Source organism: Triturus cristatus, chromosome 10 (genome assembly GCF_964204655.1).
Source record: "Triturus cristatus chromosome 10, aTriCri1.1, whole genome shotgun sequence".
Taxonomy (NCBI): Eukaryota; Metazoa; Chordata; class Amphibia; order Caudata; family Salamandridae; genus Triturus; species Triturus cristatus.
The window spans coordinates 1,023,725,799-1,023,740,347 of NC_140593.1; the positions used below are offsets into that span (position 1 = coordinate 1,023,725,799).

General features: G+C 40.5%; 1 protein-coding gene across 9 annotated transcripts in view; it reads right to left on the minus strand.

Moving 5' to 3' along the window:
- EEF2K (eukaryotic elongation factor 2 kinase) overlaps nt 1-14,549 on the minus strand; it is a 220,552-nt gene that overhangs the window by 65,705 nt on the left and 140,298 nt on the right. For all 9 annotated transcript variants that reach the window (XM_085629051.1, XM_085629048.1, XM_085629049.1 and 6 more), the window contains 3 exons: nt 10,278-10,405; nt 8,374-8,575; nt 7,013-7,080 (listed from right to left, as the gene is read on the minus strand). In XM_085629051.1, the coding sequence (XP_085485177.1) occupies nt 7,013-7,080; nt 8,374-8,575; nt 10,278-10,405 (398 nt within the window). The remainder of the gene's footprint in view (nt 1-7,012; nt 7,081-8,373; nt 8,576-10,277; nt 10,406-14,549) is intronic.

Here is a 14,549-nt window from a genome sequence, read left to right on the forward strand (position 1 = left end):
ACTAAATATGAAAAAGTGATTCTGGGAGCATCAAATGTGACTCTTGAGAGATGTGTAAATGTGAATCCAGCGACACTTTTACCAGATGTTGAAAATGTGGGTGTGAAGATGGAAGATGATCATGATTGTTTGGATGTGCTTGAGTACTGTACAAAACCAAGACCAGACATAAGGGATCTACCCTTGAATGAGAGTGATCATGTGTTGTTTGTGGATGGATCATGCCTGAGAAATGATGATGGTGTGCTATGTGCAGCATATGCGGTATGCAAAGTTTCAGAGGTCATGGAAGCATCACCATTGAAAGGAGTGAAATCTGCGCAAGTTGCTGAATTGATAGCATTGACAAAAGCTTGCGAAATTGGGAAAGATTTGAGGACGACTGTATTGACTGATAGTCAGTATGGATTTGGAGTGGTGCATGATTTTGGCCAACTTTGGCTACAAAGAGGTTTCTTGACATCGAGTGGAACTCCAATAAAGAATGCTGAAATGATTGGTAAATTGCTTGAGGCGATACAGCTGCCTAAGGAGTTAGCAGTTGTAAAATGTGCTGCCCATGGACTAGGGGAGGATTTTATAACGGTCGGAAACCGTTATGCGAACGATGTTGCACAATATTGTGCCAAAACAAATCAGTCCATCAACCGGGACAGAGAAGGGGAAATGTCTTTACTCTCTGTGATGTTTACTAATGTCTTAGAGACTTGGGATGAAGTGAAACAGTTGCAAGATGAGGCAGGAGAGGAAGAGAAAAGAGATTGGATTAAGGCAGGATGTGCTCCAAGAGAAACAGACCATGTTTGGGTCTACAGAGATGGCAGACCAGTGATGCCCAACTCCATCTTGTCGTCAATGGCAAGGATGTATCATGGCCAGGGACATTTGGGGAGGGACGCGATGGTTAGGTCGTTCAAGCAAACCTGGTACAATGCAAAGTTCAGGACAATTGCAGAAAGCATCTGTCAGAGGTGTTTAGTTTGTCAGCAATTTAACACTGGGAAAAAGACAGTGGTGAGTCTGGGAACAATAGGCAGAGAAGGAGGTCCTTTTACAAGAATGCAGATTGATTTCATTGAAATGCCCCAAGTAAACAGACTGAGGTATGTTCTAGTGGTAGTCTGTTTGTTTTCAAGGTGGGTGGAAGCTTACCCGACTAGAAGAAATGATGGATTAACAGTGGCAAAGTTACTGTTAAGGGAGTTGATTCCTAGGTACGGGTTTCCAGTAACAGTTGAGTCTGATAGAGGTGGACATTTTCAAAATGAGCTCATGGCTTTGATTTGTGAAGCATTGAAAATACAGCAGAAGCTACATTGTGCATATAGACCAGAGGCTTCTGGTGTGGTTGAGCAGATTAATGGCACAATCAAGAATAGAATTGGAAAAATGTGCTTAGCCACTGGCATGAAATGGCCAGATGTTTTACCTCTAGTTCTGATGACTATGAGATCTACTCCAGATAGAACTACTGGTTTGAGTCCGCACGAGATAATCATGGGACGTGCAATGCGCCATGCATTCGTGCCTGTCAATAAATTGGTGACAATAACTGATGACATGATTTTGGATTACTGTAAAGGCCTGGCTGACGCAGTTCATTCTGTGTTTCACCAGGTTGGAGAAGAAGCTACCACACTTGAGAAGAAGCAAGCCCATGATCTGAGTCCAGGAGACTGGGTGAGGATAAAAGTTCACAGAAGAAGATATTGCTTGATTCCAAGGTGGGGAAGGCCGAGACAAGTTATTCTGACTACGACGACTGCAGTAAAGTGTGCTGGAGTGAAGCACTGGGTACATGCAAGTCATACTCTGAGAGTTCCAAACCCAAAAGAAGGGACTGGTAAAGAGTATTTTGAAGAGTCAGATTCCAGCGATGACGAAGATACAGAATCAGTGGGGAAAGAAGTAGGAAGAGCTTCGAATGAACCACTGCGAGTATCAGAGAGGAGATCAAATTCTGTAAAAGAGCCTGAAGTTTCAAACAGCAGTGAAGGAAAAAGAAAAGAAAAGAGAAATCACACAGAGACTACTCCTGAATCAGAAGAGGAGGAGATTGAAGAACCACTTGAGATTATACTTGAAGAAGTAGGGTCAGAAGAAGATAGAGAGGGACAGATTGCGGAAGACCCTCGAGGAGGTGTAGGGAACATTCTTGATGAGCCAGGTGAAGGGACAAGTAGACAGCAAGAAGATTGCGTGTCGGAGACCCGAGGAGGGACAGGAGTAGGGAAGTCTCAAACGGTGGTGAAAAAATCTGTGGAAAAGAAGAGAGCTGCTGGAAAGCGGAAACAAGAGGCACTTGAAACAGATGATGAGGATGAACAAACAGAGGGTCGAGTTCTGAGAAAGAGAACTTGGATTGGAGAAAGAAGTAATAAAGAAATAAAGCCGAAAAAGGTGTTAAGAGGAGATCGTTGGCCTAACAACAGAGTTAAGAGGCTGAGATACAAAATAATAAGAGCAAATACATCGAAAGCTGAACAAGTGAATGAAGTTTCGAGTCAAAGTTCAAAAGCTGAAGGAGAAGAATCAAAGGAGTCAAATGAACCAGTGGAAATAAAAAGAGTAAGAAGACCCAACCAAAAGTACAGATCACCGGAATGGTCTTATGTGGCACTGTCTGAAGGAGGAAAAGAAGAAGCAGTGACTCGAGATAATCCGGAAGAGATCTTGAGAGAAGTGGTTGAGGAAGATACTGGTGAAATTCTGAAAGTACTCTTGACTGACATTGGAGAAGAGTCGAGTACTGAGGATTTTGATGTTGGAGATCTAATACAATTTGATGTTGAAGAAATTGGAGTGAAGAATGACAAGTATCCAAACTGAATAAAGGAAGGATTCACTTGGATTAAGTGAACGGAAAGATCATTTGGATAAACTGAAAGCTGAAGAATTGCTGAAGAATTGAAATTGAAAAAGTTCAAACAGTAGTGGAGTAGTAAAGGCTAAACTAAAATGGCTAACATAGAGGATAATAGAAATAGATGTGCCTTCTTTAAAAGGTGGTGTAGGATGTGCTGCTACTGTACTGGATTATTAATGCTTCTATGGGGTGTTTTAGTTTTATTAGTTACTTTTAAAGTAGAGTTTGAGATGCATACAGAGAATGTGACAAATGTAGAGAAGAATTCACAAAAAGTAGTTCCATTTAGAATTAGTAATACTTACATACACAAAGATAGGTCAATTAATAACTTTTCTAGTAATGTTTTTTCGAAACTGTTATATGAATATGTGAAGACAATGGAAGTAAGGGATTGCTACGTCTGTATGCAATTACCTGCATCCGTTTCAGAGGGTGTTACTTATCATCATTTACCAGCTACATATGGTATTTCCTGTAGTATTTTAAGTAGTGTTTTTTATTTGTTAGGGAAAGTAGATTATAAGATGTCTAACAGAGATAGTATTTTTGGGCATTTGCCAATGAACAAAGAACTGAATCCAGCTAAAGAAGCTAACACTTTTGGTGAGATTTTTATTGAAGAAAAAGGATTAACATTAGATTACATTTTTAAGAATAATTTAACTTGCAGTTTGAAAGGAGAAGAGAAAGCTTTCCTGGATATGGTAGAAGAAAGGAGATTGAATATGCATGAGAAAGCAGGAAAATATAAAGTCAGTGAGACAATTTGGGACATTGAGATGGGAAAAGAGTTGAAGAATGGGGCTAGTCCAACTTTAGCTCTAGATGCACCACAGAAGGGTAAACTTTGTATTATGAGAAGGAAATCCCAATATGATACATATTTTGTCGGGACTAGTGAGTGCCATGATACATACTTCATTGCAACAGGTTGGGGTTTCAGAGGTGGAGAAGATACAATTTTTCCAGGAGTATATTATGTTTGTGGGAATAAGGCTTATTACAAGTTGCCTGACCATTGGTATGGCACATGTTATGTGGGCCTAGTTTTTCCAAAGATTTTTCATATAGATAAAATAACAGATGTAGAACATATTAACTTACTAATGCGTTTTAAGAGAGAAACTTGGTCTGAAATAGTGGGTGATATTTTTGGGGTTTTGATTCCAGCAGTGGGAATTTCTTTGAATGCTTATGGAATTCGGAAACTGTCCACAGTGGTTGATCGCTTATCGACAAATACCGCTGGAGGGTTTCTTTTGGTGAATACGGAATTAAGTGCCGTACGTGCCATGTCTATGCAAAATCGACTTGCCCTTGATATTCTATTGGCCAAGGAGGGTGGAGTCTGTGGAATGCTGAAAGTTCAACATTGTTGCACTTACATTCCAGACGAAAGCAAAGACCTGAAGGTCTATATCAAAAATATTACTGATTTGCATGAAGAATTAGTACCACTTGAAGCTGAGAGTTTATGGACTAAAATAGCTAATAAAATGATAGCTGTTAAGGATTTTATTGCAAAAATAGGTAGTACTATTATAGGTAGAATACTGTTTCCCTTAACTTGTATAATTGTTGCTTTATTAATAATAAGATTGGTGTGTGTGTGTTGTAAAAACAGGGGAGGGAGGAAGAAATTGAATAAAGAAAAGAAAAACAAGAAGTTGAAAAGAGAACCTCAAGAAATTGAACTAGAAGAATTGAGGGAGAGTGTTTACTTAGAGACAAAAAGGGATGATGAAAGAGTGACTGGTGTCTAATGTTGTGTAAAGGGGAAAAGACATTTCCGATTTCTCCTAAAATGGGACTAAATTTTCACTAATTTTTTTTTTTTGGGTTTATTTGGTGATAAAATCACCAAAGGGGGGATTGCTGGAGCAGAGTTTTCAGTTTGAAAATTCTGGGGCTTTTGAAGCTCTGGCATGTCTATTTGTTGTACTAATTAATTAATAATTAATAATTAATTATTTGTCTTGTGCAAGTGCGTTTATATTAATCAATCCGTTTGTCCTAACAAGAGAAGAGAGAGTTACACGTGGGTGTGCATAAATGTGCTGTTTAAAAAATAACGTGCGTGTTTTCATGTTTAAACGTTGCTATGTGCTGTTTATTTTTGAGCACAAAACGCTTTCTGAATTAATGCTTTTCTATGTTGCAAGTGCTAGATAAATGCATACACATAAGGGTATTAGTGGGGTTAACACTGTTTAATCACTATGCTGTGGTAACGTTGTTTTGTCTCTTTTAATTAAGATGGTCTATTGAGGCCTATGTTGGCCTAAGAAAAGATGGCCGACTTGTGAGCCTGGCTGTGATTTATAATATGAAAACTGTGACGAGGGAGACCCCTGCTGGAAATGGTCCTGAAGCTAACTGACCATGGTCCTTGCTTGAAAAACTTTCCATGAGGACAGCAGCAGTTTTTGGGAAGTCTCCAAGTGAAATGAAAGTGTCCTTGGCAGCCTTGGGAAACAAAGGAGCCTTAGAGAGAAGCTCTGAACTGTGGCTCGATAGCCGAGGAGAAGCAGGATTAATATGATACATGTTTTATTTTCTTGGTTCCTGTTCCGTAGTCTTCATTATGTGTACTTTTCCTGAGCGGAGATTCTCAAATGTAGCGATGTTACATCCTTTCCTTCTCGCTCTGCTCAGCAAGTCCGGCGGACATTATAGTTTTTTTCTATGTTCCCAATGTATCTTTCTATTGTTTAGAAACTATAAGAGATGTTAGCCTAGAGAGGGTTTTTGCCACTTGCCATTTTGCCTTTGCCGCGTACCGAATCTGCGTTGCTGAGGATTGATGCTGAAGGGACTTCGTCTTGAGAGACATTTACCGAGAGACTTGTCCTGACCCGTTCTGACATTTAGCTAGAATAGGTAACTATGAGATGTGATTTACTCTGATTGATTTTCTTTGACTAATTTTAGATAAAGCAATATAATTTAAACATGGTGTTGGATTTTCTTTCTTGTCAATTATTGGGTTTGCATTATTGATTATTGTTGTATATATTGTATAGATTATGCTTAGGGACAGTCACAAAAACCAGGTCTTATCGACCTCGGTATAGATGCAGGGTGTTTAGGAGTGTTTTCCTTCCACAGGTTTATTGCTGGTAGAGTATTTGAGCGTATGTTAGTGTAATGGGCCCTAGCGTATGATGTATGCATGTGCGTGTAACTGTGAGATTACTTTATTCGTGGTAGTGGGAATATTGTACACACCCTGATCTCTATCACATACATATATGTGCACGTGTGAATGTGCACACATACAACAGTATTACGCACAGATAAGAGAAAACAGGTCAGGCGCAGCATCAGATTTGTCTCAGTGCTCTACCTGTGTACAGTGTCTAGTGCCCTCGGGCAGTTTTTCAAGCCACGGGTATTGAGGGATCTATACTCAGAGAAAAAGAATACCAGGCGAAGACCCACAATAAACCAGAAAGTCCTTTAAATATGCTTCAGCTCCCCTGTGAACTGCTTCCTGCTCTTCTGCTCCCTACACCACTCTTGCAACTCCTTCTCCTCTCTACATTTCCCTGCAGAACTTTAAAGTGACATAAGGGTAGAACACGTGCTGTTCCGCTACCTTGCTTCGAAGAACTGCATAAGTGAGCAACTAGCAGGACAGAACCCAATGTTCCATCTTATCTTTTCCCAATATACTATTCCCGCTCTCATGATCCCTTGTTTCCCTCTCATCTCTTCTATTCTTCTGTATTCATGAGCCCTTTAACACCATAGCAGCATCTTGATTGGAATTATATCCTGTACAACACATTTCTAAACATTTTGTCTATCTCAATCAACAGTCTCACAATTCAATGATATACATCTACAGGAAATCACTTTCTACCATTCACCAGTAACTGATACACAATAGTATTCTTATGTGGTACGTTATCATATTTTGCATTTCATGGGCACATACATCTGGAACCGGAAGCCACGGCGGTTACAGAAGTACCACAGATCAGGTTTGATAGGTTTCTTTCACATTAAAAGGGGGCTTCAAATACTACACAATTGGGCTTGACCTGCAAGATAACCAATGACTATAAAAATGATTTTAAATTAATTGTAAATAAATGTATCTTATCTAGATATCTTTGAAATTGGATAATCATCCATTACCCTCTGATTATCAAGTTCATTGCTGTCTTCGTGCTCCAGGTTATCCTCCTCATTGAACATGGGCCAGCCTGGGGAAACACAATATGCTTGCATTACAGGCGGGAAAGCGACACCGGCTGCTCATAGACAGACTGCAAATGTGAGGCACCAGACCTAAGAATGCACGAGAACATATTTAGCTGGATTCCCTGAACTACTCTCGGTGCTCAGACATTTTTAACTCTCCACAAATCACAGAAGTCATTGCTTCCTGTTCTAGATAAATGGTTGAGGCTTTACCAGTACTTAGTTTAGTTTCAAAAGTGAATGTAAACTACTTGCATAGACACATTTTTTTTTTTGAAGTTCAACATCTGAAATTCTGTCCTGACCTGGCCTTTGTCTTCTAACATGTACTTGCTGCCACCCAGTCCAGGTGAGTCATAATAAAGAATAAACAAATCTTTTTGGGTATTTGTCAGCTCTGTAACATTTCTACCACCCTGGGTATGTGACATTCTCAATGTGACGAGCATAGAATAATCTATAGCTCCGTAAAGGACGGTTATTCCTTGCAGCATGGTCTGTCTGGAAAAGGATGGAACTTGCAAGTGCCGCAGTTCCTGCCTCTAGCGAGATGCATTTGTGCAGGGCACTCTCCATACTGGCTATCCATGCTTTTATTATGCTGTGCCAAGAAACATTCCTTGTTTTTAAACTGCAACAAGTGCAGCCCTCAGCAGCCCATTGGCAAGGGATTTCAGTTCACAATCAAGGCACAACACGTTCCCGGTTTGCAGATTTTCATTATGAACGCGCACGTCTTTAGGTCTGGCTTGACAGCACAGCTGTCGGAGAGACCTACTGTTACCAATTGCTTCAAAGGGAAATAAAGTGCAGTGAAAAAACTCTGTCCAGTCCTGAAGCTTTAACAGACACCAACAATGGGGGTTCTAGAATGTCTGTTTGTTTCAGGATTTTAACTGGGGTTCTGAGATCTATCATGACCTCATTCACTAGATGGCCCCTTTAAAATATATATAGGGCTTTGGCTCCTCCTCAGAGCATTATTAGCATCTCACCCCATTCTATTGGCTGTTAGATATATCATGCCATCACTCTGCCCCCTATGGAGTACTTGCACTGAGAAACATGTGGGACTAATTTACATCTCAAAAGTAAACTAAATATTTGCATAGTATATTCTTTATCTCATGGGTGTGATTTTTTTCACTGTTGCAGACTTTTTGTTAATGTTTTATCCAGGACTCAAACAGCAAGCCACACCTATTGGGCAATTACAAAGAAAAGTTATCTAAAATGGCAAAAATGAGTGCTCGCAGTGACAAGTTTCATGACTGAAATAGAGAATAATCACTCACTGAGAAAGTCGAATCGGTGTCCTTGCAGGGTTACAGAGGATGGGGAAGAGGGCAAAGAGTCAAATGTAACATCGCTCATATTCTCATCTCCTGAGTTTTCTGACAGACGGGACAGCAAAGGTGGTCTGCTCCCCGAGATAGTCCTCACGCGACTGCTCCCACACTTCTCCTCCGTCCCCCGCAGCACGGTCTTAGCAGATTGCTTTAGAATGTAGAAGAATCCATCATTATTCATAGCAGACCATGAAGACAATTTCCTAACTGGTTTAAAAATCTATTTTCTTGCCATTTACATGCCTTTCTCTATCTTTAAACGAAAATTCTCTTTACTCTTGAAGTATCTCAGATGTTAATGTTCACTATAGTAAAACCATGAGATGGATTAAGATTTCCTGCCCTTTGCTTAAAAAGGCAGCACTGCTGCTTTCAGTCAATCTGCAGGTAAGGACGGATCGTGTCTGCCTAGATAGTCAAATTCTTTTACGGTTTTATGTGTAAGATGGTGGCCATGAATGCCACATTTATTTTACCTCAATTTCATCTCTTTGAACACTATCTAAAGAGTTAATGTAGAAAGTTTTTCACATTTGTTTTTAGCAGTCTGGAGCCAATATGCACTGCAATACCCTGTTAAAACTGTACTGCATTTTATTTTGACAGGGGGACGTGTCAAACAAATCACCTGATTCACCTCCTACCCCTTGGCAGAAGATGTGGAAGCCAAGCAGCCACGTAAATTCTTCGTGATATCCCCCTGAGACACGCAATGGATGTGAAGGTCGTATCTACCAAGATGGGACCAGTGCATTCTAGAGTGCCCAGACATTTTGGGAACTAGCTGCGAGGCTGAGAGACAATTTCCATGCCACCTAATTGCCCAGCAAGGCTACAGAAACCTCGTGAAATTAAAGGAAGAGTGTTTTTTCTGTAATCTTATGGAATGATAGTATTTCAGAAAGGTCTTAGCAAATCAAATAATATGCATAATTTATAGATGCCAAGCACCACGAGAGCAGCACCAGGAGGACTTATGTCTCATAGAAGGTAGACGTATTTATTTCATATCATTAACCGCAAGACTCCATCTCTTTGCAGATATAAACACGCTTGAAACCACAGGAGACAACAAGATTGCCGAGTAATTATCAGACAGGCCTACTGAGCTATACATTCACATTTTCCAAAACACTTACACATTATCTAACCATTAGGTAAGCTGTTGGAAGGAATACACAAATGCAGGGGACCTCTATCTGCAGTTCTTTCTCCTTGTGAATACTGTTGGAAATCTGGAGTTGCTTGGAAGGACAAGGGGGAGGGGGGGGGGGGGGCAGGGGGGAGAGGGTGCTAATTTTTTTTTAATGACTGTGAGATATAAGAGACCTTGGGGTCCCTTGGATTTGCTGCCTACGAAGGTGCTTTTGACATCTGTTAACTCATTAGAATCAAGTAGTTCGAAAATAACCAAATTTTGCATTGTCTGCAATTCAAAGGGGAAAGATAACACTTTGCACCAACAACTCAGAAATGGTGCAAGGTATACTTTTAACTCTGGGATGGCGTACCTGCTGTCATTAGCGTGTTACACCATCTTCGATTGGAGGGGAGTAAGCCTAAATCACACCGAAACCACATGTGCAGGATCATGTCAACATTGTCACAGCGAAGAAGAGCTAGGAACAAAGCAGATGAATATGTCTTGCCAAAACCTGCAAGCAAACCTCAGCTTTTGTGGGATATTCTCATTTAGACCATAAGGTTCGACCATGTTGGATAAGCCTGTTTCCCACTTGCATTTGTGAAACTTGGTCTGAGATGTATTATGCCAGCAGCTCACACTTTTTAAGATACTTTTTTTTTTTAGATAATCAAAATTGTTATTTCCTGATTAAAAAATGACTTACCAGCAACTTATTACACCGATCTAAGACCGCCTTTTCTGTGGGTGAGTGATCAAAGGGCGTGAGTCCCATGCATTTGCAAATCTTGTTGCAGGCGTGCGAATAGAAGAACAAAGCCATGCCTCGGACACCTTAAAAAACAGGAGGTGGAACAAAGTGTCTTAGCAACTGAATCTGTTTATGAAAAATGCATAGAGACAGGAAATTAGCAGTCTAGCATGTTAGCCAACCAATTACAAGACTTGGTAATTTTACAGCATGGCTGATGCCTGCAATGTGATGTGAATACAAGAAAATGTCAAAAGCAGTAAATGACTTGGCATATGTTCGCTTTTTCACAATATGTGGTGCTTATGTAGAAAGTCTACACCTCCTGTCACAATGTTCACATTGTGTTACCTTGTAACTGGAATTGACAGACATTAAATGTTTTTACTCCTCTCTCCAACCTACCTCACGATTCCCTCTCTTCACTTATACTGTCAATTTGGTAGATGATATTGAAAGACAACTGGTTACATTTTAGGTACTCTAAGGTACACTGGCATTATTAGCATGATTTCAGGGCAGATTCAGCATTACCACCAGGTCTCCTCTGCTGGGTAGTGCTTTTAAATGCAAAGACTCAACCATAACCACCACGAAACCTACAAATGATCCAACTGTCCCCCCAAACTAAATATGCAAAGTAAAAACGGATCGGAGAGGCTAGCGACAGGCCAACGGTAACTCAACTAGTTCACGTAACAATGTCATTAGTCAAGAACATTGACTTTGCACCCGTTTGAAGTGTAAAAAAAAAACGCTTCAGAACAATTTTGTAGCCAAGAGGCAAAAATGATCTGATTTTTTTTGTTTTTTAAAATCGAACTTTCTAATCCAAATTGAAAGTGTTACATTCAGTGCAGACCCAACACAGGACATCAACCAATAAATACCCTTCGCACTGTGAATGACGGTGGCTGGAGCATTAGGTTGTAGGAATACTTCTCATCAACAAGTACGTAGACAGTTGTCAGAATACAAGGAAATGTGAGTGGAGGAGACTACAGAAGTCCTGCAGCCCTTATTAAGAAAGCTGTAACTGAGACAGAAGTTTATCTTACAGAATGACTGACAACAACCAAAAACATACATAAAACCTTAGACTGAGCTCCAAAGTGAAAGAAATCCAACTGAAACATGCAGCATTACTTAATGAGTACTGTCCATTGACTCTCTACAAGGAACTGGGCAGAGTGCGAACAGGTTTGTACAAAAGAATGGTAAAATGAAGCAAAACTAGGTGTGGACGGTGGGTAAACACCTATCTCAATAGGTGCGCCACAATAGTTAACACAAAGTATTAACTGAGGGATTTGGAGAGTTATCCAAATATGATATTTAAGGTTTGCATGTTTAATACTTGTATTTTTCCACAATTACAATATGTACCCCATGAAACTGAAATGCTGACACAACGAAAAGTGAAAAAGTTCCATGGGAGGTAGCCTTTACAATGGCACCATGTGTGAGTATGGGCATGATGCAAAAAAATAACAATCATTCACATCTACTTTTACTAAAATCTAATTACAACAAACTGTTCTTGTGTGTTTTTTATTCTTGGGCGAATGGTTGGTGCTTGATGACATGCAAAAACAATGCTCTGCACTGGAATACAAATACGCAGCAGCCACTTGTTTGGAAACTGTAAATTGAGTATTCCGCTAGGAGCTATCTGACGCCCTGTTTTTGACCCCTTGCAGGTTTTTTACTGTGCTTCTCCCTTTACACATCCCTGCATAACACAGAAGTCCACAAGCGGGGGGGGGGGGGGGGGGGGAGGGATGGGAAGAGAATCAATGAGTCAACCCTTGCATACATAACGTCCAATATCACAAATGTTTAACATTTGTAAGGGACAGGTTGGTGGCTCTGCAAACCCATGTGGATAAGGAAACAGTCCACGCTAAGGCACGAGTATACGGCTATCACAATGGCGTCTGCCCTCCACTCTCAACGTGAACGAGGAGAATGCGACTTCAGGCAGGGACACCGGGGAAAGGCTGAGAGGGTGGTGTCAGAGAGAAGCAGAACGCCATGTACTTTTAGGTCTCGTCTACATATGGCTTTTTGGTGGACAACCCACTGTCTCCAATACAATAATAAATAGTGTGAACTAAGTCCCTTTCTCATGATTTGATATCTTCATTGTCTATCTCAGTTATATGCTCCTAACTGGTTGGCTTTCGTCAATATTGTTATGTTTGTACTCTCCCAGGAGCATTTCTTCTTTGGATGAGTGGAATCCTTCCACTGCTCACATCAGGGAAATATATTCACATTTCCCTTTCATTGATCCACAGAAGAGCATGGCTTTCCCCTCTTTTGCCTCCCCCTTGACTTAGGCTTAACTCCCTCGTCCCTCCCTGCTTCATTTTTGTATTATTTTTTACATGCTTGAAATATATTTTTCCACCTAATCATGTGGGCGGCCCACCATTCCCTGCTTTTTTTAAACATGTTTTATTCATTTATTAATTAAAAAAAGAATTAATTTTTTTCCAAAGGCCAGCAGCTGCATACTACTGGGCTAATTGCTTCTTTTCTTTTTGCGCTTCCGCTCAGATTTTTGTTATTTACCACTTGAAAACGGTCATCAGCAATCTTGGAATAGGCTGTGTCACGTAAAAAGCAATCTAAGATGACCACTGGTACATGCGTATGTGTGCAATGCAACTCTGGTCATTTTGAATTATTTGTTTTATTTTTTGTAAACAATAATCTACGAACAAGCATTGGCAAACCCTATAGCTGGGCACTCAAATTATAAAGGTGAAATCTACTGGCTTGACCAAGAATTGTCTTGTATTGTGTGCACACCTCTCACCCTTTTGACTCTCGAAGGAGGGTGAGATTCAGTGATTTGGAATGGTGTGGTGAGCCTACTGAAATCAATTGTGATTCTTTTTTTGTGTGTTTTATTTTACGTGAGGAAGGATTTCAGGGTTGAGGATCCCACTCAATTCTATGGCATTGTATTTCACTTGTGTGAGAGGAGAGTATTACACTCTCCAAATAAGGGTGAAGGAAGAGGGCTATGTATTGTGAAGGATGACTAAAAAGTGTCAGGAAAAAAGTTATCTTTTTATATTTGGGAGCTGGCTGAGTGGAGGGTATTGCCAAGGGTGGAGGGGTGTGCAGGGAAGCAAAGAATTCCCTGAAGGTGCTGGGGGAGGATGGCAAGATGCTCAACACTTTTGGAGGGGTTAGGACAGGTTGTACAAGGCTCCCCATGTCTCCTCTACCAATGCACTCCTGATTTAAGCAGAGCTAGGGGAGTTAGGTGGTACACATAACATATTGGTTATGGATGGTTGTCAATAGCATGGCGTTTCTCCTGTGTTCCAATGACATCAGACAGCTCAAATTTTGCTGTAGTTGCTTACGTGATGTAACTTGGAACCCCTTGTTGGAAAAAAAAACAATTATTGACAGATACTTACCTATAGTTCTAAATATGTTCGGCATTAATCACTGTGTTGCCCACAGTCACCCGTAGAGTCTAGTTTTAAACATACAACTACTGTACGCACTCCACCACAGTGTTTATATGCTAGACTTTTTGGGGATTTCCTGACTCGCTGCCCTTGAGCGATGTCAGTGCTGCTTCCACGTTGCTCAACTAGGTTTTCAATACATGACCACAGCTGCATTCAATGTAAATATATCTAATTATGAAGTAAACTTCATAATCCTTAGAGGACTAAATTCTTGCTTGATCCTTGAAAGGAAGTTTAAGCAGCGTAAACACTTGGGAGTCCAGGATATTAGCTATGACACAATCTGAACTCAACAAGCAGAGATGCAACCAATCATTTATGCTCTTTGAACAAAAATGTTCAGGCAACTAGTTAACTAATCTTGGTCAGCATGGTCTTCGGCTTTCATGGTTGATCAAATACAGATCACACCACAATGCTTCTCTCACACCAGTACAGTGAGCACCCTACGGATAATCGACTTGTTCAAGTAGAACAACCGAAAGCCAATAAGATCTAGGAGGACGCAACACTGAACATGTCTGGAATGAGATCCTACTCTACAGCCATGTCAGATGAGACACAATGAAGTAGAATTATGCATCAGTATGAATGCAACCAGAGGAGATCAAACAGGCCTTAATTCAGAATACTAACCTCATGTTCAGAGCAGACTTAACTGCCTCTGACATAGGCCATTGCCAACACTTTATTTCTAGCTGCTCATTCAGGCCAACCAGAGCAGTATCAA